Genomic DNA, 25,805 nt, shown 5'->3' with positions numbered 1-25,805 from the left:
GTGAGGTCGGGCACTGATGTTGGACGATTAGGCCTGGCGGCGCAGTCGGTGTTCCAATTCCTCCCAGATGTGGTTGAGGTCAGGGCTCTGTGCAGGCCAGTCAAGTTCTTCCACACCGATCTCGACAAACCAATTCTGTATGGACCTCGCTTTGTGCAATGTCATGCTGAAACAGGAAAGGGCTTCCCCAAACTGTTGCCACAATGTTGGAAGCACAGAATTGTCTAGAATGTCATTGTATGCTATAGCATTAAGATTTCCCTTAACTGGAACTAAGGGACCTTAGCATAAACCATGGAAAAAATCCTCAGACTATTATTCTTCCTTCACCAAACTTTACAGATGGTACGATGCGTTCCCCTGTCATCTGCCAAACCCTCTTGAAGATACTAACACAGTTCTTGAAGTTTTCCATATTGACTGACCTTATCTTAAAGTAATGATGGACTGTTGTTTCTCTTTGCTTATTTGAGCTGTTCTTGCCATAATATGGACTTTGTCTTTTACCAAATAGGGCTTTCTTTTGTATACCCCCTACCTTGTCACAACACAATTGATTGGCTCAAATGCATTAAGAAGGAAATAAATTCCACAAATGAACTTTTAACAAGGCACACCTTGAAATACATTCCATGTGACTACCTCCATGAAGCTGGTTGAGAGAATGCCAAGAGTGTGCAAAGCTGTCATCAAGGCTATTTGAAGAATCTCAAATATAAAAATATATTTTGATTTAACACTTCTTTTTTGTTGTTGCTTACTACATGATTCCATATGTGTTATTTTATAGTTTTGATGTCTTCACTATTATTCTTCAATGTGGAAAAGGGTCCAAATAAATCCAACATTACCCATGACGGAGAACGGTTGATTGTCAAGGGCAATGAATTCTATTATCTTGGCTTTAATGGATTTTGTCTTTTGAGTTGTATGTCGTGCATCCCTAGTTGAATCCAGTTGGAGGAAGGCAGCCTAATGGTAGCTTGTTTCTTGTACAGGTTTTAATTATTTTGTAACTGTTGTCTAGGCCCCCGAGTCATTGAAATTCAGCGTCTGAATTTCAGTCTTTTGCAGTCTGTTGTGTGCGACAGGCTGTTTCAGCCATAGCCAATCTAATTGGCAAACTGTTAGCAAATGAATGGCACGAACAGCCTGCGTTTCATGTCTCCATCTCCGGGCACACACACTATGCAGACGGTGTGGTGCTTTTATTTCATTCTCCGTGGCTATTTCTTTTTTTGCTGAGCACTTAGGCCTAGTAGGCTGATATTTGAGGATGCCTTTACTAGAGGTCGACCGATTTAATTGGAATGGCTGATCTTGCAACCTTACAGTTAACTAGTCCAACGCTCCAACCACATGTTCACATTGCACTCCACGAGGAGACTGCCTGTTACTCGAATGCAGTAGAAGCCAAGGTAAGTTGCTAGCTAGCATTAAACTTATCTTGTAAAAAAACAATCAATCAATCAATGACCATGTAAATCTCACTAGGATAAGGTAACGTTTATCAACATATTTTTTTATAAATCCACTCTACAATTTTTTTTTTTATCTTCGCTTATATTTAGCCAATATTGATCAGAATTACCTTGTCCTATGGATATCTACACAATTATAAAATTGGCAAGGTGGTGTAAGCCTACACGAAACGCAGACCTTATTTTAAGTGAATCTAAAAATATCCTATGGAATAAATCAATGAAGGAACCGCTTTTCAGATTTTGCTACAAGGTGTCATGGGAATTATGACTCGCATTTTAGTAGTCAATTCTTACCATGCCCATTATTAAAATAGGCTTTCCTGCATGTAGAAATGACAGTTTTTCTTTTCAACATTCATCACAGGTAACTCAAACAGTTGAGAGTATTTGTCTCCTAAGCAGACTCCTCAGTATCATTGTCACTTCAGAGCTGTGTGTGTGTTTTACAGATGGCAGAGAAAAGCAGAGCACCAGTGTGGGACTATTACATGGAATTGGCACCAGGGAAAGCAAGGTGTCTTATTTGTGATAAAGATGTAAGCATGTGGTCAGCAACGGCTAAATCAAAACATACCACCAACCTGTGGAATCACCTTAAGAACACCCATCCAAAAGCCCATAACATGTATTATATTAAGTTAAAATAAGTGGTCATTGTTCATTCGGTATTGTTGCAATTGTCATTATTACAAAAATATGTGTGTGTGTGAATTTTTTTTTACATTTATTTTTTATATATCGGACGATTAATCGGTATCGGCTTTTTTTTTTGTCCTCCAATAATCGGTATTGGCGTTGAAAAATCATAATCGGTCGACCTCTAGCCTTTACCCATCAGATCAAACACAACCTACTTTAACATATAGGCTACTTGTAAGCTGATCTGGTTGTGGAGTGTTTGTCTTTCTGGGTGTAGTTTCAAAGGCACCACTTGCAAATGTATCTAGTTTCGAGTGCAGAATGCACTGAGTAGTCCAGATGTAGGCACTGGACTACTTTGTTAAATGATCACGTTGTCTGGCTCTAGATGTAGCCGAAGCCCAGTTTGAATTATAGATGCTAGGTGGAGCTGACATTTTATCACCATTTTAAGAAGGCTACTGGGAACAAGATATAAAGCGTGCACAGTTTCTACACGGCCACATAGATTTGTTATTTGCTGACACTTCACTGCTGAGGTCCCTAGTGCATTAGCGCCCACGCATTTGTAAGTTAATTATGCTACTCCGAGAAGGAAGGTAAACAAACCAGTGAAGGCGGCTCAGGCAGTATTTGCTCTGTTATTGATAGGAGAAAAAAAAAGCTAGGCCTACGTACATGCAGTGGCATCTTAAATGAAGATTCTAGACCGTTATATGCCTAGTTGCTTTGTTGGCAATTCAGTGTGGGCCTTTTTTGACTGAGAATAACCTTCCATGGACATTTATTTGTACCAGCCTTTGATGTCTGCATAATATTGTACGGGTATGACCTGAAATTGAGCACGCAATTAAGCTTTATCAATATCCCAGGCCTGTGGGTAGGTAATTAGGCTTTATTGTGAAAGGAGCAACTTAAGAAATGAGCCGCGGGCGGCATTTGAGGAAATTGAATGAACTCGAGCTGCTTTAATCAAACATTAGGCTACCTTTCAGTGAATGGCCAGTTATGCCTATTTTAGATCACAGCCTCACTTTTTATGAACCAGTTCACATTATTCTTTGAGTCTACTTGAGGTACTTGTCCTCTTCCGTTCTTTGCTAAGTTTGTTTGCCTGTCAGGTTTTCTGTTGATGCTTGCCATTTGGTCAGGCCTTGTCCAGAGCCATATATAGGCTAAATTCTTCCTGGTTTTTGCTTTGTAGCTGTCATGGTAAATTTACAAATTTGACCTCATCATATTTTGTAAAACGGTCCATTAGCCTAGATAATAAAACCTTTGGCGCCACTGATAACATGGTGCCCTGCTCACTAACGTTCTCTGATTTAAGAATAGCCGGCACACAGCTGAGCAAGAAGAAAGCAGGGTTGGGTTGCTATGATGACTATGCTGACTGTTATTACCTCAGGCCGATAGGGCTGTAGGCGGAATAAAAAATGATTGACTGGGAAGCAAGTAGGTCACATGACCAGTTGAGCAAAGACGTTAGATTTTTCTCTCAGATCCACCTTGTTTTTCACACACTCAGTAGGCTAATATTTCTTCAATGAATTATGCCTTAAGCCTAGTTTATATGTACATGCCTATGTACAGTTTATATGCCTATGTACAGACACATTGAAGAACTACAAGTAGCTATACACTATGGTCTTGCGTAGGAAACCTACACAGACATGTGCAGCCCCACAATTCATAATTTGACACAAGAATGCAGGCTCTCCATTTTGCGTACTGTTTTGTGTTGCATACGTCATTTATAAACCAGCCTTATTTTTTTTTAGATGGGAAAGGTATGGCAAGCCTAAAATAAGTTCAGGAGTAAAAATGTCCTTTCAAAGTAAATAATAATAGAGTGCAATAATAGCTTTAAACATGATTTTTGAATGACTACCTCATCTCTGTACTCCACACATATAATTATCTGTATGGCCCCTCAGTTGAGCAGTGAATTTCAAACCCAGAGTCAATCGCAAAGACCAGGAAGGTTTTCCAATGACCCGCAAAGAAGGGCTCCTATTGGTAGATGGGTTTAAAAAAAAGTCAATGAATATCACCTTGAGCATGGTGAAGCTATTAATTACATTTTGGATGGTGTATCAATACACGCAGTCACTACAAAGATACAGGTGTCCTTCCTAACTCATTTGCCGGGGAAGAAGGAAACCATTCTGGGATGTCAGCATGAAGCCATTGGTGTCTTTTTAAAACACTTACGGCGTTTAATGGCTGTGATAGGAAAACACTGAGGCTGGATCAACAACACTGTAGTTACTCCACAATACTAACTTAAACGACAGAGTGAAAAGAAGGAAGCCTGTACAGAATAAACTATTTCCAAAATATGCATCCTGTTTGCAATCAGGCAGGCACTAAAGTAAAACTGCAAAAAATATGTCAAAGAAATTAACTTTGTCCTCAATACCAAGCGTTATGTTTGGGGCAAACACAACACATCACCTCTCTTCATATTTTCAAGCATGGCAGTGGATGCATCATGTAATGGACATGCTTTTTTTTAAGGATAAAAAGACATGGAATAGAGCCAAACACAGGCAAAAACCTAGAGGGAAAACCTGGTTTAGTCTGCTTTCAAACAGACACTGGAAGATTAATTCATCTTTTCAGCAGGGCAATAACCATTTATTTTTACAAATATTTTACTATGTAGCTAATATTGTTTTAATTAGAATAATTTTCAGTTTTCTCTGTGTACCTGACCTCCTTTTGTTATTCAGTCTTCTTTAACAGAAGATATTTGAAATACTTTGCATCTTCAGTTGAGCCACGAGTTCACCTTCTGGTGAGGTGAGAAAAGTAATTAATTGGGGCATTTTAATGTAGGCTTTCTAAAACATTACAGGGAAACCACTAGAGCTGGGAATTGCCAGGGACCTCACAATACGATATTATGATACTTAGGTGCCGATACTATATGTATTGCGATTCTTGTGATTTTCACAATTCTGTATGTATTGTGATTTTATTGCGATTCGATGTTCCAAACATATTGCTCACCATATGAGGGACGAGCGAGCCATGAGAAAACACGTTTTGATTAGTCATGGTGGAAATGAGGGTTGAAAACACATTGTGCTCCCTATTTAAAAGGAATATGGAGAACAAGCTATGACGGACAAGTACTGGAGTTGAATATAACATAATACAGAGCTATGGTAAGTGTCCACTTTGAGAGCGCACACTACTAGATGGGGTTGGGGTTGTCTGTCAATTAGGCTATAGTTGACCTTTGTTTGTAGTGTCTCCTGACTCTCCAGTTACTCCTCTGATGGGTGCTGTAGCACTGGTTTTAGACTACAATCCTCGATTCCACATGTCAGACACACACCTCCATTAAGTTGATTCAGTCTCTTTTAGTATGTTAAAATCTGTCCTGTAGCCTAAACTGTACTTGGAGACATGTTTATGTCTTGTGGTATTTACTATCCAAATGGCCCATTACTGGTAACTTACTATGTCATCCCAGCTATCAATCTCCAATCTCTGTCCACAGGTTGATTTGTGAGCTATTTTGCCTCTTAGCAAAAAAATGCTTTACGAGCAGAAGGGTCTGCACTAATCACTGAATCATGCCTTCATTTACACCTCATTGCCAACGAGGCAGATTGATAGTTTTTCTGGTTCGAGAGCTGCGAGAGACTTGCAACCCGAGCGATTCTCCACAAGCAGGATCTAATCAGAGTATTTCATTATATTACAGTAGTATTTGTCTTATCGGAATGTGCTGTTTTGGAAGAGGAGTACTAGGGGTTTGAATGTGACACAATGTGATCTATAGCCGATGATACAAAACAAACTCACTGGTCCATTTCCTGATTCATGTTGAATTGCAACGTGTGTTTTGAATTCCTATGTCCTAGTCATTGGGTTGGTGAAGTTGTTAAGGTGGATGTGGATAAAGCTTATTTCCACATTTCATATCCTCTGTCCTTTGGGCTACATCCCCATAAATCTTCAGTTGGATTACATCTCATGCTCTCAAACACTTGAGGCATGTACTCTAAATATACAGTATTTGACACAGCTACTCATTCTTTATTTGTAATATTTTCTACATTGTAGAATAATAATGAAGACATCAAAACTATGAAATGACACATGGAATCATGTAGTGACCAAAAAGTGTTGTACAAATATATTTTATATTTGAGATTCTTCAAAGTAGCCACACTTTGCCTTGATTACAGCTTTGCACACACTTGGCATTCTCTCAACCAGCTTCACCTGGAATGCTTTTCCAACTGTCCTGAAGGAGTTCCCACATATGCTGAGCACTTGTTGGCTGCTTATCCTTCACTCTGTGGTCCAACTCATCACTGCTCGACTAAATAAATCTTGGTCGACCAAACATTTTCCAGTCGACTAAATAGTTTCAGCCCTAATGCTAGTAGAATGCTGATTGCCTAGCCCAATGAGGATATAGCAAGAATTTGAAACGGTCTGTTGGAGATGCAAGTTTGTGGTGTTTTTATCTCCAATTCATGTTTTGCCCACATACAAGTATAGGATGAGTCAACATTATTATCCTTCTTTTCACTCTGTTAGTATTGTGGAGAAACGACAATGTTGTTGTTCTACCCTCAGATTTTTCTTATCACAGCCAATATACTCTGTAACTGTTCTAAAGTCACCATTGGCCTCATTGTGAAATCCCTGAGCGGTTTCCTTCCTTTCTGGCAACTGAGTTAGGAAGGACGCCTGTATCTTTGTAGTTACTAGATGTACTGATACACCATCCACAGTGTAATTAATAGCTTCACAATGCTCAAAGGGATATTCAATGTCTGCTTTTTATTTTTATTTTACTCATCTAGCAGTAGGTGCCCTTTGCGAGGCATTGTAAAACCTCCCTGGTCTTTGTGGTTGAATCTGTGTTTGAAATTCACTACTCAACTGAGGGACCTTACAGATAAGTGTATGTGTGGGGTACAGAGAGAGATGAAGTAGTCATTCAAAAATCATGTTTAAAGCTATTATTGCACTCACAGTGAGTCTGTGACTTTTTAAGCACGTTTTTACTCAACTTATTTAGGCTTGCCATAACAAAGGGGTTGAATACTTATTGAATTTGTAAAAAAATTCTTAAAACATAATTCCGCTTTGACTCCGCTTTCACTGGCCTGTGTAGGCCAGTGACAATCTCAATTTAATCAATTTTAAATTCAGGCTGTAACACAACAAAATGTGGAAAAAGTCAAGGGGTGTGAATACTTTCTGAAGGCACTGTATATAAATGAAGGCATGGCACATTGCACAAGCCCTGTGGTTTTAAAATGGCTGTGTTCCGATGTGAATCTGCGCATGTTTAGAGCGCCGCCATTAGGTAAAAGATCAACAACAACAAAAATCACTTTTTTGTCCTTTTTGAACAGTAATTGGCTTCTAAATCTCTTCTCTTAATTAAAACACAAACAAAACCATTTTTACATCTTAGATTTGGGCTTTGTAGTAATCCTATTGTTTCTGACACCTTTATCAGAATCTCACAGTTCTTCCCTTTCTAAATGTACTAGGCAGGTGTTTATAATTTCTACAGTTTTGAAACTGAAATGTACTTTGAGGTTAGTACAGAATATTGGGGCTCTTGCTTTGTTTCTAGAGCAAGGCTAATCCCAGCAGGATTGATTGCTCCCGCCCAGTTGACTGAGTGTCTCATGCTGATGCCTCATCCACTTCTGAAGGGTCTTTCCAGATTCGCTGGCTGTGCGCTCCTGAGCTAATTATCCATCAGTGGTACCTTTTTGGGGTAACTAAAGGACATGCACACACACACACAGCAGTGTAGGTCTGTCATACGAGGATATAACACAGCCACAGAATCTAGCCTTTTATTGGTTAGTTTGCCTCGAACAGTCACCATGGTTAATTCTTTAAAATATATGTGTGTGTGTGTGTGTGTATTATGTATGTACAGTTGAAGTCAGACGTTTACATACACCTTAGCCATGTACATTTCGACTCCGTTTTTCACAATTTCTGACATTTAATCCTAGTAAAAATTCCCTGTCTTAGGTCAGTTAGGATCACCACTTTATTTTAAGAATGTGAAATGTCAGAATAATAGTAGAGAGTGATTTATTTCAGCTTTTATTTCATTCATCACTTTCCCAGTGGGTCAGAAGTTTACATACACTCATAGTATTTGGTAGCATTGCCTTTACATTGTTTAACTTGGGTCAAACATTTCGGGTAGCCTTTCCACAAGCCTCTCACAATAAGTTTGGTGAATTTTGGCGCATTCCTCCTGACAGAGCTGGTGTAACTGAGTCAGGATTGTATGTCTCCTTGCTCTCACATGCTTTTTCAGTTCTGCCCACACATTTTCTATAGGATTGAGGTCAGGGCTTTGTGATGGCCACTCCAATACCTTGACTTTGTTGTCCTTAAGCCATTTTGTCACAACTTTGGAAGTATTCTTGGAGTCATTGTCCATTTGGAAGACCCATTTGCGACCAAGCTTTAACTTCCTGACTGATGTCTTGAGATGTTGCGTCAATATATCCACATAAATTTCCTCCCTCATGATACCATCTATTTTGTGAAGTGCACCAGTCTCTCCTGCAGCAAAGCACCCCCACAACATGATGCTGCCACCCCCGTGCTTCACGGTTGGGATGGTGTTCTTTGGCTTGCAAGCATCCCTCTTTTTCCTCCAAAAATAACAATGGTCATTATGGCCAAACAGTTCTATTTTTGTTTCATCAGATCAGAGGACATTTCTCCAAAAAGTACAATCTTTGTCCCCATGTGCAGTTGCAGACCGTAGTCTGGCTTTTTTATGGCGGTTTTGGAATAGTGGCTTCTTCCTTGCTGAGCGGCCTTTCAGCTTATGTCGATATAGGACTCGTTTTACTGTGGATAGAGATCATTTAGTACCCGTTTCCTCCAGCAACTTCACAAGATCCTTTGCTGTTGTTCCGGGATTGATTTGCACTTTTTGCACCAAAGTACGTTCATCTCTAGGAGACAGAACGTGTCTCCTTCATGAGCTGTATGACGGCTGCGTGGTCCCATGGTGTTTATAGGTACCATGGTGTTTATACTTGCGTACTATTGTTTGTACAGATGAATGTGGTACCCGCAGGCGTTTGGAAATTGCTCCCAAGGATGACGCAGACTTGTGAAGGTCTACAATCTATTTGGTCTTGGCGGATTTTATTTTCTTCCCATGAGGTCAAGCAAACAGGCACTGAGTTTGAAGGTAGGCCTTGAAATACATCCACAGGTACACCTTCAATTGACTCACATTATGTCAATTAGCCTATCAGAAGCTTCTAAAGCCATGACATCATTTTCTGGAATGGTCCAAGCTGTTTAAAGGCACAGTCAACTTTGTGTATGTACACTTTTGACCCACTGGAATTGTGATACAGTGAATTATAAGTGAAATAATCGGTCTATAAGCAATTGTTGGAAAAATGACTTGTGTCATGCACAAAGTAGATGTCCTAACCGACTTGCCAAAACTATAGTTTGTTATTTTATATATATATACACACACACACACACACACACACACACACACACACACACACACACACACACACATACACACACACACACACACACACAGGGGCAAAAAAGTATTTAGTCACCCACAAATTGTGCCAGTTCTCCCACTTAAAAAGATGATTCCTGTCATTTTCATCATAGGTACACTTCAACTATGACAGAAAAAAAGAAAAAAAATGGCAATGACAGAGGTCAAAGATTTCTGTAAGTCTTCAAGGTTTTCACACACCGTTGCTGGTATTTTGGCCCATTCCTCCATGCAGATCTCCTCTATGAAAACTTGAAATCGGCCCTAATTAATCGCCCATTCGACTTCAACTGAGTATATCAAATATTAGGAACACCTTCCTAATATTGAGTTGCTTCCCCTCCCCTTTTGCCCTCAGAACAGACTCATTTAATACATTGTAATACATTCTTATTTTTTAAACAATGGCAATGCTAGCTATTCTCTCTTGGAATTTGAAAGGCCTGAACTGTCCTATTAAATGTTCCAGCTGTCTTGATATCCTAGCAAGAAACCATGTTGAAATAGCAATGCTCCAAGAAACACACCTGGTTCAAAAGGAGAACCATTTGTACAAACTGTCTGCTTTTTCCATCAGCCCCAAACAAAACTAAAGGTGTAATCATAATGATGCATGAAGGCTAACTAACGAAAAGGTTGGTTACAAAAGAGACAACTGATCATAGATTCTTAAGATATTTGCCCAGGGTCGACATATTACCAATGGTAATTGTCCGCACTGCTGAGGTGGGAACTCTCTTTTCTGTAGAGTCTGTGAAACTGCATGGCACACGCTACCTCAAATTAGTCATTTTCTAACAGACGTGTTCAAGTTGTCATCGCAGTATTAGCTAGACGAGCTCGAATTACAAAAAATGGTTAAACAATTAAGCCTTGTGGTTAGCTGCTTTTTCAATTTACCGTCAGTTTTAGGCAATAGATTGCCATTCAAAACATTTACTGTTACCCTTGCTACTTTAGCCTTGTTCACACTGCAGGCCTTAATGCTCAAATCAGTTTTGTTTTTCAAATCCGTTTTGGAATGCTGACTGTTCAAACAGTAAGTTACAAGTGATGAAATTGCATTTGTGTGTATTCAGACCTCAGTCATTTGCTGACGTGGCTATGCTAGTTGTCATAGTAACGACGGGTGTGAGCGCAATGTTGTAGGTTGATTGGTGGTGCTTGTGCTTCCTATCACGCAGAAGTGATGTCGCAAGCTAAGCTAACTTTCAAAACGAGTCCTTTTTGGCTAACCACAGCATTCAACTACCTAGCTAGGTAGCTGTTCAGCTTTCTAGCACATTCACAATTTTTTTTGTAAACAATTAACAAGCAAGTTAGCTTCCACATGTTCTTGTCAAACTGTCAACAGAGTCGCTAGAAAGCAACAAAATATGCCAAATAACGATCTAAAAATACACTTGAGGGCATATAAATCGCATGGCCAGGAATCAGATTTGTATGTGGCTTGAAATATCCCATTCCATGTGCTTTTTGGCTGTTCAGACTGCAGGAAAAATTAAATATTTGAGTTGGATGTGCCTAAAAATAGGTTGAGTCACTTCAAACTGCCAGTGTGAACAAGGCTTTAGTGAGTGAATAAAGCTGAAAACCATAACCGTAACATACTACATTTTCTTGTTTTGCAGGTTTCCCCATTTGCTTTTTCTCAGATGTCCACAATGAAAACTAAGGTCCTGCATGCTCCACCCACACCTAGCCCTTCCTCTTCGTGATTGAACAGCTGCTGACTGACCAGAGAGGTGCAAAATGTCTGTGTTGCCATGACTTAAAGACATCAATCAAAGATGGAGAAAAAGAAAATGTGCCCCCGTCTACTGGACTACCTGGTGGTGGTGGGAGCCAGGTGAGGACTTCATAGGGTTGGTTGGGAGATAACAGTCCAATCCTAAACTGATCCTTACTACCTCACATTATATCGTTAGGCCTTTGTTTTTTAAATTCAAGACTGTTTCTAATGCCCATTCTCCTTCCATCCTACCTTCCAGGCAGCCCAGCACTGACAGCGGGTCCCAGACCCCCCAGCTCCTCCGCCGTTACCCGCTGGAGGACCACCCAGACTTCCCTCTGTCCCCGGACGTGGTCTTCTTCTGTCAGCCTGAGGGATGCCAGAGCATCCGGCAGCGCCGGGTCAGCCTGCGAGACGACGCCTCATTCGTCTTCGCACTCACTGACAAAGACTCGGGCATCACGCGCTATGGTATCTGCGTCAACTTCTACCGCTCCTTCCAGCGAGGGGGGCACCGCCGCGACAAGGCGGGTAGCAGTGGAACGGCGGCACAGACAGTGGAAGCGACCAGCGAGGGTTCGGATGGCAGCGGGGGCTGCCCCAATGCCTCCACGTTGCCGATGCCTGCCAGTGCCGACACAACAACCACACCTGTGCCAGGCATGGAGCCGGGACCACCTGGTGGCGAGCCAAATGCCGGCAGGTCCCCTCGGCACAAACGCAGCACTGCCAAGATGGTCAGTCGGAACCGCGACAGCACGCTGACCTCGCTGTGCATGATCAGCCACTACCCCTTTTTCTCCACCTTTAGGGAGTGCCTGTACATCCTCAAGAGAATGGTGGACTGCTGCAGCCACAGGTTGACCCAGCGCGCCGGCCTGCCCCGCGCAACTCAGAGGTGAGACCTATGCATAGTGCCAGGCTTATCAAACGATGGAGCCCCCTGGTTTCCATTTCTTTCAAGAGATTTAGTTGAGTAAATTCACAACGTTGCTAAAACTATCCTAAAACTACACCGGCCAGAACACTTCCAACCGTAGTACTAACCCCACTCATGATATTTTAATGGACAAGATGTAATTGCCCCACTCATTATATTTTAAAACCACTCTGGTCTGAAATGCCGGCGGATTAAATTCTTGGAAGTGAAATGGACACTGGACAGTGAGAACCTTGTGGGTAGTGTCATCAGTGAGTCAGCAGGGCCTTATCTCCTAACAAATGCTGCAGGAAATGTGTGGTTCCCCTGCTCTCGAAAGACACACACACACACACACACTGGCACGGCCTATCATGCTGGTGTTCATGCAAGGCAATTGATGAAGATCCGTGACCATTGTGTGCATTCATCTTTACGCACACAGGGTATTGAGACATTCCCATTTATTATTTATGCAATAATGTTTATTAGTTAACAAGTTCTATTATGTTTTCTTAGATATATTGAAAATAATTATTTGAATAATTTTAACTTATTACAGTAACTTATTTATTTGCTTCAATTGGAAGTTTTCCTCCCTCAAACAATCCTCTCTCCTTTCCTCTATAACGATCAACACCACAATGGATCCATATATTGTCTGCCCAGACAATATTAACAATTGTCCCTCTAGTAACAATTGTCGCTCAGCTCCAGGAAAAGCACAGCGTAGCCAATTCCTGTGTGTAGTAGTAGCAGCAGATGTCGGTAAACAATAGTACCCTATCAGAAGCAGAGGGGTGTAAAGCTCTGCTTCGGGTTAATGAAGACCTCACTCACTGTCGTGACATTTTCCCTGGTCTGAGTATAGCGCGGTGACAAAGACCGAGAGAGAGACCCAAGGATCGTGCTCAGGGATCTAAATTTTTAAAATGAATTGGTAGCACTTGTGCTCCTAACTTTCAAAAAGTTAGGAGCACCACATACATCTTAAAGTACCAGAAAAATAGATGTGTAAATTGATTTAGATATAGCCTGCATTGCGCCTATATGAATCCTACTTACTTTTGAAGCACAAAAAAAAGTGTTTTTTTTCAAACGACTCTTGTAGTTTGACTTGCGATATAGATCAAAACACTTGGGTGAACTGTTGGAATCATATAAATAGTATTCAAAGTTCTACGGTTGGTGTTTGGCATGACAACAAACTAAAAAGCCAGCTAGGAGTTATGACAGGGTGGGAACCAACGTGTTGGTCAGTGTTTCCCAGGGGACCCTAATCACATTTAAATAGATGCTGCATTTGGACAAAGATTTTAGAATAGGCTGTCTGATTCAGAACATGGCGTTGCACAAACAACATGCTGATCTACACCACCACTGGTAACAACCTGAATGAAAGCTAATGTTTGCTTTGCCCAAGCTTGAGCTTTTAGCTAAATGGCATTTTAGCCAGCTAGTTAGCGATCAGCATTATTTTAGGCATATACCAGCTTCCTTAGACTAACTTGGGTTTTGCAGAGAGTAAGATACACAAAGTAATAGTATAATAGGGAAGACCTATAGATTTATATTTAGAAACTGCCTGGAAATGCCATCGTTCTTGTTTTGGAAGAATATGTGGAGTGTATGAATTGACACCATGCTGAGAGAGAAAGAAACGGCTGTGGAGGAACCAAAGACCATAATTCTGTGGAGGAACTGTGTGCTCTCTGCTTGATTAACAGGGGCCGGGGCTTGGTGTGTGTGTGTGTGTGTGGTTCGGGAACTGGCAGGAAGCAGTCTTATTCGAGCAGTGTAGAGAAGTGTTGCTTAGACATTTATTTACTTGTGATTTTCTTTTAGTCGCGCTGGTGTACCCAAAATAAAACCCCAGGTCGTACAGCAAAAATATTTAGTCGTATATGCGTCCAAATTGCTCACACTTTAGAGCCCTAGCCGTGCTGCCTTACATAACACTGTGAGGGTCTGCTGCGTTGCTGGCTGCTGCGGCGCACACACACACATATACACACAGTCACACTTACACACTCTACACTACAGTCTATGGCATACACACACACACACACAGCGCTCGCCTGACAGATTGAGGGCTCTGACTGCCTTCAGGGAGCAGCTGCAGTGGGCGGCGGCCCAGGGCGAGCTCTGACGAGCTACTGATTAATCTCCCTCCCTAGCCAACAGACGCCAGGCAATCGCAAAGAGGGTTTTAATGCCGCCACGTTGTGTGTACAGGTGTGTACATTCAGAGCGGAGGGCTGTCGACATATCGGCGTCTTGTTTGCTCATTACACAATGACAACGTACAGTAGAATGCAAAGGGAAGGGTGTTTTGTCTGTGTAAATGTCGTTATAAGGCTTTAATGTAGCACTCACTTAATATTAGAATAATGTATGTGTACAGGTGTTGCAGGAGCAGCAGTACGGTTTGATTGGGTGGATTTGTTGACTGTCTCCTGTCAGGGACACCATTTCCCTCTGCATGTCACAGAGGCCTCGACATGTGTATCTAAACTGTCAGTTTGTTGACTGACTTGTCATTCTGCCATCAGGGACACCATGTGGCGCGTGTTCACGGGGGCCCTGTTGGTGGAGGAGAAAGGCAGCCAGCTGCTGGCTGACCTGCGGGAGATCGAGTCCTGGGTCTACCGCCTCTTGCGCTCCCCGGTGCCCGTGGCGGGCCAACGGCGCGTAGATGTGGAGGTGCTGCCCCACGAGATGCAGCCGGCACTCACCTTCGCCCTGCCCGACAACTCTCGCTTCTCCATGGTGGACTTCCCCCTACACCTGCCCCTGGAGTTGCTGGGTGTGGACGCCTGCCTCATGGTGCTCAGCTGCATCCTACTGGAGCACAAGGTTAGGTTAGGGGAGAGGGCGGACATTTTGAATGGAGTTTACCCTGAGAACTGAGTAGTTATTTAGGATGCAAAATGATTTGCAAATCAGTTAGTTGGTGCAGTCGGTGAACAGCGACTTAGAATTTATGTTCTCAAACAACTCTGGGCGCGTTCGACATTTCAGCCAACTTTAAAGGCAAGTCAAGACTGACTGATCTACAAATCACCTTACATCATAAACAGCTACTCAATATTATTTGTAGATCAGTCAGTCACAATTAACCCATGATACATCAAGCTTTTGATACTCTCGAGCACGGCCTCTGCCTTAAATAAGGCTATTGCTCAGTCACATCAGCACATTGCCTCCTAGGTGGGTCAGTGGAATGAGTACTGTTGTGTGTGTCCCTGGCCTCAACTGCCAAACTCAGCAAAAAAAATAAACGTCCTCTCACTGTCAACTGCGTTTATTTTCATGTGTAAATATTTGTATGAACATAACAATATTCAACAACAGACAAACTGAACAAATTCCACAGACATGTGATTAACAGAAATGGAACAATGTTTGTCACCAAAGCCCCATATACTACCCACCACTGCGACCTGTACGCTCTCGTTGGCTGGTCCTCGCTACATATTTGTTACCAAACCCACTGGCTCCAGGTCATCTATAAGTCTTTGCTAGGTTAAGCTCCGCCTTATCTCAGCTCACTGGTCATCATAGCAACACCCACCCATAGCACGCGCTCCAGCAGGTATATTTCACTGGTCATCCCCAAAGCCAACACCTCCTTTGACCGCCTTTCCTTCCTGTTCTCTGCTGCCAATGACTGGAAAGAATTGCAAAAATCACTGAAGTTGGAGACTTATCTCCCTCACTAACTTTAAGCATCAGCTGTCAGAGCAGCTTACCGGTCGCTGCAGCTGTACACAGCTCATCTGTAAATAACCCATCCAACCAACTACCTACCTCATCCCCATATTTGTTTTTGTTTTTCTGCTCTTTTGCACACCAGTATTTCTACTTGCACATCCTCATCTGCACATCGATCACTCCAGTGTTAATTGCTAAATTGTAATTACTTTATCCCACGTGTCATTACTTTATCCCATGTGTAACTCTGTTTTTGTCGCACTGCTTTGTTTTATCTTGGCCAGGTCACAGTTGTAAATGAGAACTAGTTCTCAACTGGCCTATCTGGTTAAATAAAGGTGAAATTATTTTTTCTTAATCTGTAAAGTAATGCAGCTTTTGAAGTTTGTCTAAGGTCCATCTCTAGGTGACTAGAACTGTCAATCAAATCTCGAGCTGCCTGCCTACAAACTACTCTCTCCTAACTTTACAGTTTAAATACTACTACATTTTAGTAGAAAGAAAACACATTTCCATCTAGGAATCGACTCCCAAAATCCGGTATCCTTGGAACGAAGGAGACTGATTAGTTGGCTTACTTTTGAGAATATAAACACTCGCTTCTTTCATAGCTAGCTACCGAGGGACGGAGAGAGGCACAGTATAGGAAGGTCGGCTACCAGGCAGACTGTCAGAACGGTGCACTAGGCCTATCAGCAATCAAAGCTGTATCTCACCTGAATACTGTATTCCGCAATTTCTTGGCTTGTAATGTCTCGCAACTTCAGTAAAGCAGGGCCTATCATCAATGAATAGGCTAGGATATTCTACACGCAACAGACTGAAGACTGTACACACACTTGCATCATTAGTGAAGAGAAATAGCAGGCGAGCCAGCTGCACTGTGATTTTAATTTTGTAGAAAAAAAGAAGAAAAAAAAAGTTGTTTGTCCGTTTAGGGTTCTTTCTTAACGTTAAGGATCCCAATATCTTTTTCAAGTTTAAACCTTCTCACCCCTACTGTAGTTCCAACTCTTGATAATTGAATAAAAGGGCAGACTCAAACATTTTGTTCACAATCTCACTAGATTATTAAAGACCAAGTCCCACACCACACAAACTGATTTTATATGTAGCAGGGGGTATTCAACTCTTGCCCTACGAGGTCCGGAACCTGCTGTTTTTTTTCTGTTCTACCTGCTGTTTTTTTCTGTTCTGCAGTCACCACTGTAATCGTCACGCTCCCTTATTCCGTCCCCTTTGTTTCACTGTCTGAACACCCGCAGTGACAACGCTCCACCCCCTCCCATTTACTGTAAGAACAATATGTCAGGTTAACCTTGAAGGGCCTCCTTTCGCTGTTCAAGCTTAAACATGCCACTGTTTGTAGAGTGAAAACAGCAGATTTTGGTCTGTATGTTTACTGTTGAAACAACCACACAACTAGTCAATGCTACTTCTCTTATTGTGAAGGAATAAAACTCTTTGGGAGAAAAATGAAGATACTTTCTCGGGTGGTAGTCATTGAATTGATCTTGTATGGAATAAAAAGCATGTGATCACCTATGGCCAACCAGTCTTCTGAAGTATTTGTTGTACATTGTATAATTGAGAGAGTTTGTTTTGATTTGTCTTCCAGGTGGTCCTCCAGTCGCGGGACTACAATGCCCTGACCATGAGTGTCATGGCGTTTGTAGCCATGATCTACCCCCTGGAGTACATGTTCCCTGTCATTCCCTTACTGCCCACCTGCATGGCCTCCGCTGAACAGGTACGTCAACAAACCAATGACTGCAGCACTGGTAGTTGTAGTACTATTCGGAGAACAAATAGAGGGCTTTTTAATAGCTGGAACCAGAGGTTGTGTTTTTTAAAGGGATGCACTTCTACACACGTTTGGGGGGAAAATGAAGGAATTCCCTTGCCGTAATTGATTGCCTTTTGAAAGTTTCACTATATTTTTTTATTTGATTCATTTTGCCAATTTTATCATCTATTGCTTTTTTTTTTGTCAGGGCATTTGTGATTGTAGATGTTGAAGAGGAGATTAGTCCCTGTATTATGTTTGAATCCATGCCTAGTGGAGTTCTAGCCCACTAGCTTTAGTCTATGTTGTGAGGCTCCTCCTATTGGAGCTATTCTTGCTTGTGTGCGTGCTGGTTTGATTTTTGTCTTGATCGTGACGTCATACAATGTCCTTTCTCTCTCCTTTTGTAGCTTCTCCTCGCCCCCACCCCTTACATCATAGGTGTGCCTGCCAGCTTCTTCCTCTACAAATCCGATTTCAAAATGCCCGACGATGTGTGGCTCGTGGACCTGGACTGTAACAAGGTAAATGCCGCAAAATGGAGGTGCGCTTCAGCGTCCCCGCAAATGGTCTCTGCAGATCGTTTCTTTTCTTTGGTAGATCTTTGCTATTCTTTGGCAGATCTTTGCTATTCTTTGGTAGATCTTTGCTATTCTTTGGCAGACTTATGCTGTTCCTTCGCAGATCTATGCTGTTCCCTACTCCATTTGAGTTCCATACAGCATTATCTCTGATTGAGAGACAAGATTCTAGACACTTGCTTGAGATGTCTTTATTTTCACTGCTAAATCCCTTTTCGGGTTCAGTTCTCTCATTGTGACAGATGTTGTGTTCGGCTCGACTTGATGCAGGAGGGAAAAGCCTTGCTCTTGTCATCCTCATTTCAGACCTGTGCAGAAACTGACTTCAACATAAAAGTCCTCCCTCTCTGTGAGACAGAGAGAGCATCAGTGTTTTCAGTGCTAAAACACCCACCCACATCCCAGTCTGTCTTTCTAGGGGCAAATTCCTTCCCTTTCGTCTACTATTTTAGTAGGTAATGGTGACCGATGTATGCTTTCATCATTTGAAGGGGTATTTGTGTACTCTTGTACGTCTGTAGTGTACATTTAGAAAAAAACTAACATTTGACAGTTTGAGCATGCTTTGTTGCTCCACAGGTCAAAGCACCCACCAATGCAGAGCACCTACCCCCTCTTCCTGAGCCGGAATCCACAGAACTCAAGAAACACCTGAAACAGGTAAATATAGCCTGTCGCAACATAACCGATAGCACTATTTTCAGTGGTCGTTCATTAAGCATGTATGTTAGCACTGCCAACCGTTAACTCTGTTTATTTCTACCTCTTGTATTGCTTTATTACGTAAAAATAAATAAAAAATAAACTGCGATATTGCCGCATGTGTTATATTAACTATTTGTTTTCAAGTGATCACCTTCTCTTCTTTCAGCTTTAGTTATGTTTCAAGAGAGGTTTGATGAATTGCGCCAGGCACATCAGTGTGCTTGTTCTCTTACCGTGTTGTATGCACTAACTATGCATATAGTGTGGGAGCATTGTGGAGTTAAGCATTGTAATGTCCTAACGACAATAAGTGTTTTTTGTTTTCTCGTTTTGTTTTCTTCTGTCTCTCTCTCTCTCTTTCCTTTGCATGCGCTAGCTCTCTAAGGTAAAAAAAAAATCAGCTACTAGGTCTTACTCCCTTGGACCCCAGTAACAGCTGTAGCAGTAGAACTGACCGACTCCTCTAAGCCCAGAACCTCAAATAACTACGTTGATGAGAAGCTGGTTCTGATTCACCATCCTCTCTTACGTGTGTTGTGAAATGCCAATCAAACATTGCACTCTGGTACCACGTCACAGCTTGGCATTGTAACTAAAACCACCTTGAATTATCAGCGACCGTCTTAGTTACCCCCACCCGCCACCTTGACATCTAGCTATCATTAGCACATTTTGCCATTTTAACTATTCCGACCCAACATTGTCATCATCTAAGTTTTTGAGTTTATTTAATTTGAAAGTGCATATTCAACACAAGATGCTTTATGAAGAGAAGTTACACGAAAAGAAAAACGAGACATGAATCCGCCATATGAACAAATGTCACATTTTAAACATTCTGAGGCATGATTCCTCATCGCCCTTTAAAAAATGCGTCTCAACTCATCACCAAATGTTATTCAGCGCTTGTTTTTTAACATCCAAACCCAGTAACCCCGATTTGAATCCCCAGTCACACCTCGTCATGTTGAAAATCCCTGCATATCATAGTGTGTTGATACGCTTTGAATCAGAACCAGTGTTGTTACTTGTGTGTGTGATTAGACTTGGCCCTATCCCAGAGTGTGTGCGATTTGATTTAAGATAGACCTGTGTGTTGGCAGAGCCAAAAATCTGTTGTGTTAACAAGCCATTTGATTTGAAACAATATGGGTAAAGGTGAGTTTTCATAGGTTCTATTGTTTTAAGGGTTAAAGCTGTCCTCAGCAGTCCTCAAAACAGTGACAAACAAGTGGTAGCTGGTAGGTCCTTGCAGTCCCACACAGAGAATGGGTTAGTGTACACTGAGTGTACAAAACATTAAGGTACAACTTCCTAATATTGAGTTGCGCCCCCTTTTGTCCTCAGAACAGCCTCAATTCATCGGGACATGGACTCTACAATGTATGATGCTTTCCACAGGGATGCCAGGCCACTCCAATGCTTCCCACAGTTGTTAAGTTGGCTAGATGTCTTTTGGGTGGTGGACCATTCTTGAAAAGCCCAGCAGCGTTGCAGTTCTTGACACACTCAAACCTGTCTGCCTGGCACCTACTACCATACCCCATTCAAAGGCACTTACCTTTTTTATCTTGCCATTCACTCTCTGAATAGCAAACATACACAATCCATGTCTCAATTGTCTCACTGCTTAAAAATCAATCTTTAGGAGCCACTTCATCTACACTGATTTAATGTGGATTTAACAAGTGACATCAGTAATGGATCATATCTTTCACCTGGATTCACCTGGTCAGTATATGTCATAGAAAGAGGTGTTTTGTAATGTTTTGTACACCTAGTGTATGTCAGAAACTCACAGGTTAAGAGTTGGGGGGGGGTTGTGTGTATGGAGAGTGTAAACAAAAAGCCAGATGATTTTTAATTTACAACAATTATTGTCAAGAGATCTGCTCTCTTCTGTGCCTCAGTATCACCTCTCCATCGTATCCACTGGCTATCCTCCCAGTTGGTAACCATCGATAGACTCTTTAGTCTTCAGTGGCTAACTTGCGTTGGGTGTGGTGAATTACTGTTCCTTTTTGGGTGTTGTTTTGTCGCACTCATGTTTGTTTGTGTCTCTGTCATGGTTTGTTCTCTTCCTCTCTTGCACCCCCCTCTCTCTCTCTCTACTTCTCTACAATATTCTCTCTCTTGTTCTCTGGCTATGTCCCAATTCTCTAAAACTGCCCCTTTCCTGTTCTCCCTTCTTTTGCAACCACTTAGCTGAAAGGGCTGTATGTGGAAGCAACAGGGAGGCATCTCCATCTCCCCACTAGCCCACTTATTGGCTAGTCAAGGTTCCGACGTCGCTTTCAAGCATCCCGTCCTTTCAGCTGTTTAGTAGTCAGGATTGAGAGGAGATGAGGAAAGGAATCCATTTAAAGGGAATTGGACCACACAGCCTCCTATCTTGACCCTTTTTTTTTGTCACGTGTGGTTTCAATTCTGCTCAGCAATTGGTCAGCTCAGCCTTTTCATGTGATCCTCTTCCTGGCATCTCTCTTGTCCCCCTCCTCCCCTTCCCTTCCCTAGTGTCTGGTTAGGTTGACCGTGATCACCCAAAAGCAGATCTTCTCCTCTGACAATAAGGTTGCTAATTTTTCCTTCTGCGGAATGTGCCCACGCTCCTTGCACGGATATTCTTCCTAACCAAACTTAAATATGTTTTGTTGTTGCTTGTTATTGTTTCCTCCAAGTGTCATACACTATTGTTGAGATGTTGTAACAGACTGGCGGCAAAGAGATATTTCGTAAGACCCACCACTGGCTGCTTAGTTTTGGCTTGAGCATGCCTGAATGTATTCACATCTATCTTGTCATCAGTGAGTGTTCTTGTAAGCAAACACAGTGGATATGCAGATTTCTGTTATAACACATAGGTTGCGTCCAGGACTGAACCTGGCCATTAAACGATCCACTGTGCTAACATCGTGCAAAACCCTGAATGAGTCTTGTTGCAGTCCCAGAGTGCTAGTGAATTCCCTCTGCTGTTTCTTCTTCTGCCGACCTTTCCGAAGTGACGCTCCCATTTCAGGCATCTGCAAAAACATGCACTCTTCAGATTCATTTGCTGGGGAAAGGGGCTTCCTCATTTTATCCCACACGCTCACCTTTCAGCTAATAACATAATCACATTGTGAGTCCTCCTAGCTTAGTCCTTGTGTTTTATTAATGATTTATTCTCAAGTGAGAACTTACATCATACAGACAAAAACATAATAAAGCAGCACAATACATAAACAAATAAATGATAAGTTGTAACTCAATTTTCTCAAATTACTCTCTTGCACCGTTTTGAACCTCAAACAGACATTTCCTAACTGGTCCTAGTGAGACCATTCTGTTGCACTACCCTTCAGCTGATGCCTGAGGTGAGGGTGCCCCCTAGTGGGTCCGAGTGACCCCTCATCATCACGACAGTGTGTTGATTAAAACCTTCCTCACCTCTACCCGCTCCAGGCCCTGGCCAGCATGAGTCTCAACACCCAGCCCATTCTGAACCTGGAGAAGTTCCAGGAGGGCCAGGAGTTACCCCTGCTCCCCCCCGGCCAGAACAAAGCGTCGCCCTCCTCCACCGAGTTCAACCCCCTCATCTACGGCAACGACGTGGACTCTGTGGATGTGGCCACCAGGCAAGGCTTGACAAAGTTTCTCTGTCCCTTTTTATCCATGCGAGGCAATTTGTGAGGTTGGTTCAATTTGAACTTCGACCCAAGCAGAATAATCCAGTCAGGACCTAGACACTCCTCCCATTTGGTTCCTGAATATTGTAGATAATAGATATGAAGGGCTATTTACATATGCACAATTTATGGATTGACCCCTGTTCCTACTTGAAGTTTCTAAAATCTGAAGTGTATATTTGTATTTGTATTTATTATGGCTCCCCATTAGCTGCTGCCAGCAAAATGAAGGCAGATATACAACATCAAAAGCATTACAATACATTCATATCAGATTTCCCAACATTGTGTGCCCTCAGGCCTCTACTACCACATATCTATAACACAAAATCAGTGTGTATAGTGCATATGCTATCGTGTGTTTATATGCATATGTCTATGTTTGTTGATTCACAGTCCCCGCTGTTCCATAACGTGCATTTTTATATGTTTTTTTTAAATCAAATTTTACTGCTGGAGTTACTTGATTTACTGCGTGAGTTACTTGATGTGGAATAGAGTTCCATGTAGTCATGGCTCTATGTAGTACGGGTCGTCTCCCATAGTCTGTTCTGGACTTTGGGACTGTGAAGAGACCTCTGGTGGCATGTCTTGTGGGGTATGCATGGGCTGTGAGCCTGTAGTTCAAACATTGCATTCAACATGCAAATACTTTTCATAAATATAAAAAAAATATATATATATAATATAAAAATATAAAAATATATATATATATATATATATAATATAAATATAGTGATGAAGTCAATCTCTCTTCCACTTTGAGCCAGGAGAGATTGACATGCATATTATTGTTAGCTCTCTGTGTGCATCCATTGGGCAAGCTGTGCTGCCCTGTTCTGAGCCATTTTCCTAAATCCCTCTTTTTTTGCACCTGACCACAACTGAACAATAGTTCAGGTGCGACAAAACTAAGGCCTGTAGAACCTGCCTCGTTGATAGTGCTGTTAAGAATGCAGAGCAGCGCTTTATTATATACAGACTTCTTCTCTTTCTACATTGTAGAATAATAGTGAAGACATAAACTATGAAATAACTCTGAAATAATATGGAATCATGTAGTAGCCAAAAGTGTTAAACAAATCTGAATATATTGTGCAACACAACAGCTCAAACTGGCTCTACCTAGAATAGAAAGAGGAGTGGGAGGCCCCGGTGCACAACTGAGCAAGAGAACAAGTACATTAGAGTGTCTAGTTTGAGAAACAGACGCCTCACAAGTCCTCAACTGGCAGCTTCATTAAATAGTACCCGCAAAACACCAGTCTCAATATCAACAGTGAAGAGGCGACTCCGGGATGCTGGCCTTCTAGGCAGATTTCCTCTGTCCAGTGTCTGTTCTTTTGCCCATCTTAAATCTTTTCTTTTTATTGGCCAGTCTGAGATATGGCTTTTTCTTTGCAACTCTGCCTAGAAGGCCAGCATCTCGGAGTCGCCTCTTCACTGTTGACGTCGAGACTGGTGTTTTGCGGGTACTATTTAATGAAGCTGCCAGTTGAGGACCTGTGAATCATCTGTACGCCTATTTAGATATTCCATTAAAACAATCTTCTGTTTCCAGCTACAATAGTCATTTACAATATTAAAAATGGCTGCTGTATTTCTGATCAATTTGATGTTCATTTAATGGACAAAAATGTGCTTTTCTTTCAAAAACAAGGACATTTCTATGTGACCCCAAACTTTTGAACAGTAGTGTGTATTTTGATTTGTTTAACACTTTTGTGTTCCATATGTGTTATTTCAAAGTTTTGATGTCTTCATTATTATTCTATAATATAGTAAAAACCCTTGAATGTGTCGTTCTAAAACCTTTGACCGGTAGTGTATGACTCAACAAAGTCATAATGTCATGTGAAACAATGTGTTTAATATGAACCTCATATCAAAGACGCATGTCTCTCGCATGTAAACTTGATAAACAAGAAAGCTTTTTGAATTGAATTAAATATGAACCATTGAAGCGTTAACACACTCACCTTTCCTTCTTACTCCAACAGGGTTGCCATGGTGCGGTTCTTCAACTCCCCCAATGTGCTCCAGGGTTTCCAGATGCACACACGTACGCTGCGCCTCTTCCCCCGGCCTGTGGTGGCATTCCAGGCCACGTCCTTCCTGGCCTCGCGGCCCCGACGCTCCGGCTTCGCTGAGAAGCTGTCGCACACCCAGGCCGTGGAGTACTATGGCGAGTGGGCCCTCAACCCCACCAACCTGGCCTTTCAGAGGATCCACAACAGTAAGTCCCTTACCCTAGCCTACACACCTGCTGTTCTGCATATACCATGCACTGACTGACAATTGGTGTATTTGTGTTTAGAGCTGACCCGAACCATACTGTGCTAGCTTGGATATTTATAGTGTGATGTAAAATGGAAGCCCTTTACACTCGTACCCGTATACGAGTTGAAAATGGCAGATTTGTGCACTAATTGTCTAAATTGGAACGTAGTGGATGTACAGTAACATGCTATATATGAAGTTGGAGCTCTGGCTCTGCGCTTCACAGATGACGCGGATGCTACACTACAGGACTGTTTTGCTAGCACAGACTGGAATATGTTCCGGGATTTATCAAATGGCATTGAGGAATACACTGCCTCAGTCAGACATAAATAAGTGCATCGATGACATAGTCCTCACAGTGACTGTACGAACATATCCCAACCAGAAGCCATTGATTGCAGGCAACATACACATCGAGCTAAAGGCTAGAGCTGCTGCTTTCAAGGAGCGGGAGAACAATCCGGACACTTCTAAGAAATCCCGCTATGCCCTCAGACGAACCATCAAACAAGCGAAGCGTCAATACATGATTAAGATTGAATCCTACTACAACGGCTCTGACGCTTGTCGGATGTGGCAGGGCTTGAAAACTATTACGGACTACAAAGGGAAACCCAGACGCAAGCTGCCCAGTGACGCAAGCCTACCAGACGAGCTAAATGCCTTTTATGCTCGCTTCAAGGCAAGCAACACTGAAGCATGCACGAGAGCACCAGCTGTTCTGGATGACTGTGTGATA

At 42.1% G+C, this 25,805-nt stretch overlaps 1 protein-coding gene across 23 annotated transcripts in view; it reads left to right on the top strand.

The window, feature by feature from the left end:
- LOC135505670 (MAP kinase-activating death domain protein-like) overlaps positions 1-25,805 on the top strand; it is a 72,768-nt gene that overhangs the window by 9,332 nt on the left and 37,631 nt on the right. For 15 of the 23 annotated variants that reach the window (XR_010450305.1, XM_064924844.1, XM_064924751.1 and 12 more), the window contains exons 2-10: positions 11,313-11,530; positions 11,673-12,311; positions 14,885-15,188; positions 17,665-17,796; positions 18,243-18,356; positions 18,993-19,073; positions 21,633-21,689; positions 22,560-22,732; positions 24,784-25,019. Coding sequence is in view for 22 of the 23 variants with exons in the window: in XM_064924844.1 (XP_064780916.1) it covers positions 11,472-11,530; positions 11,673-12,311; positions 14,885-15,188; positions 17,665-17,796; positions 18,243-18,356; positions 18,993-19,073; positions 21,633-21,689; positions 22,560-22,732; positions 24,784-25,019 (1,795 nt within the window). In the remaining variant the exon portion in view is untranslated. The remainder of the gene's footprint in view (positions 1-11,312; positions 11,531-11,672; positions 12,312-14,884; positions 15,189-17,664; positions 17,797-18,242; positions 18,357-18,992; positions 19,074-21,632; positions 21,690-22,559; positions 22,733-24,783; positions 25,020-25,805) is intronic. The other 8 variants (XM_064924882.1, XM_064924899.1, XM_064924871.1 and 5 more) reach the window with 1 other exon arrangement.

This window comes from Oncorhynchus masou, chromosome 2 (genome assembly GCF_036934945.1).
Source record: "Oncorhynchus masou masou isolate Uvic2021 chromosome 2, UVic_Omas_1.1, whole genome shotgun sequence".
NCBI lineage: Eukaryota > Metazoa > Chordata > Actinopteri > Salmoniformes > Salmonidae > Oncorhynchus > Oncorhynchus masou.
Note: the sequence above shows the minus strand (reverse complement) of the source record. Positions and strands in the feature narration are given on the sequence as shown.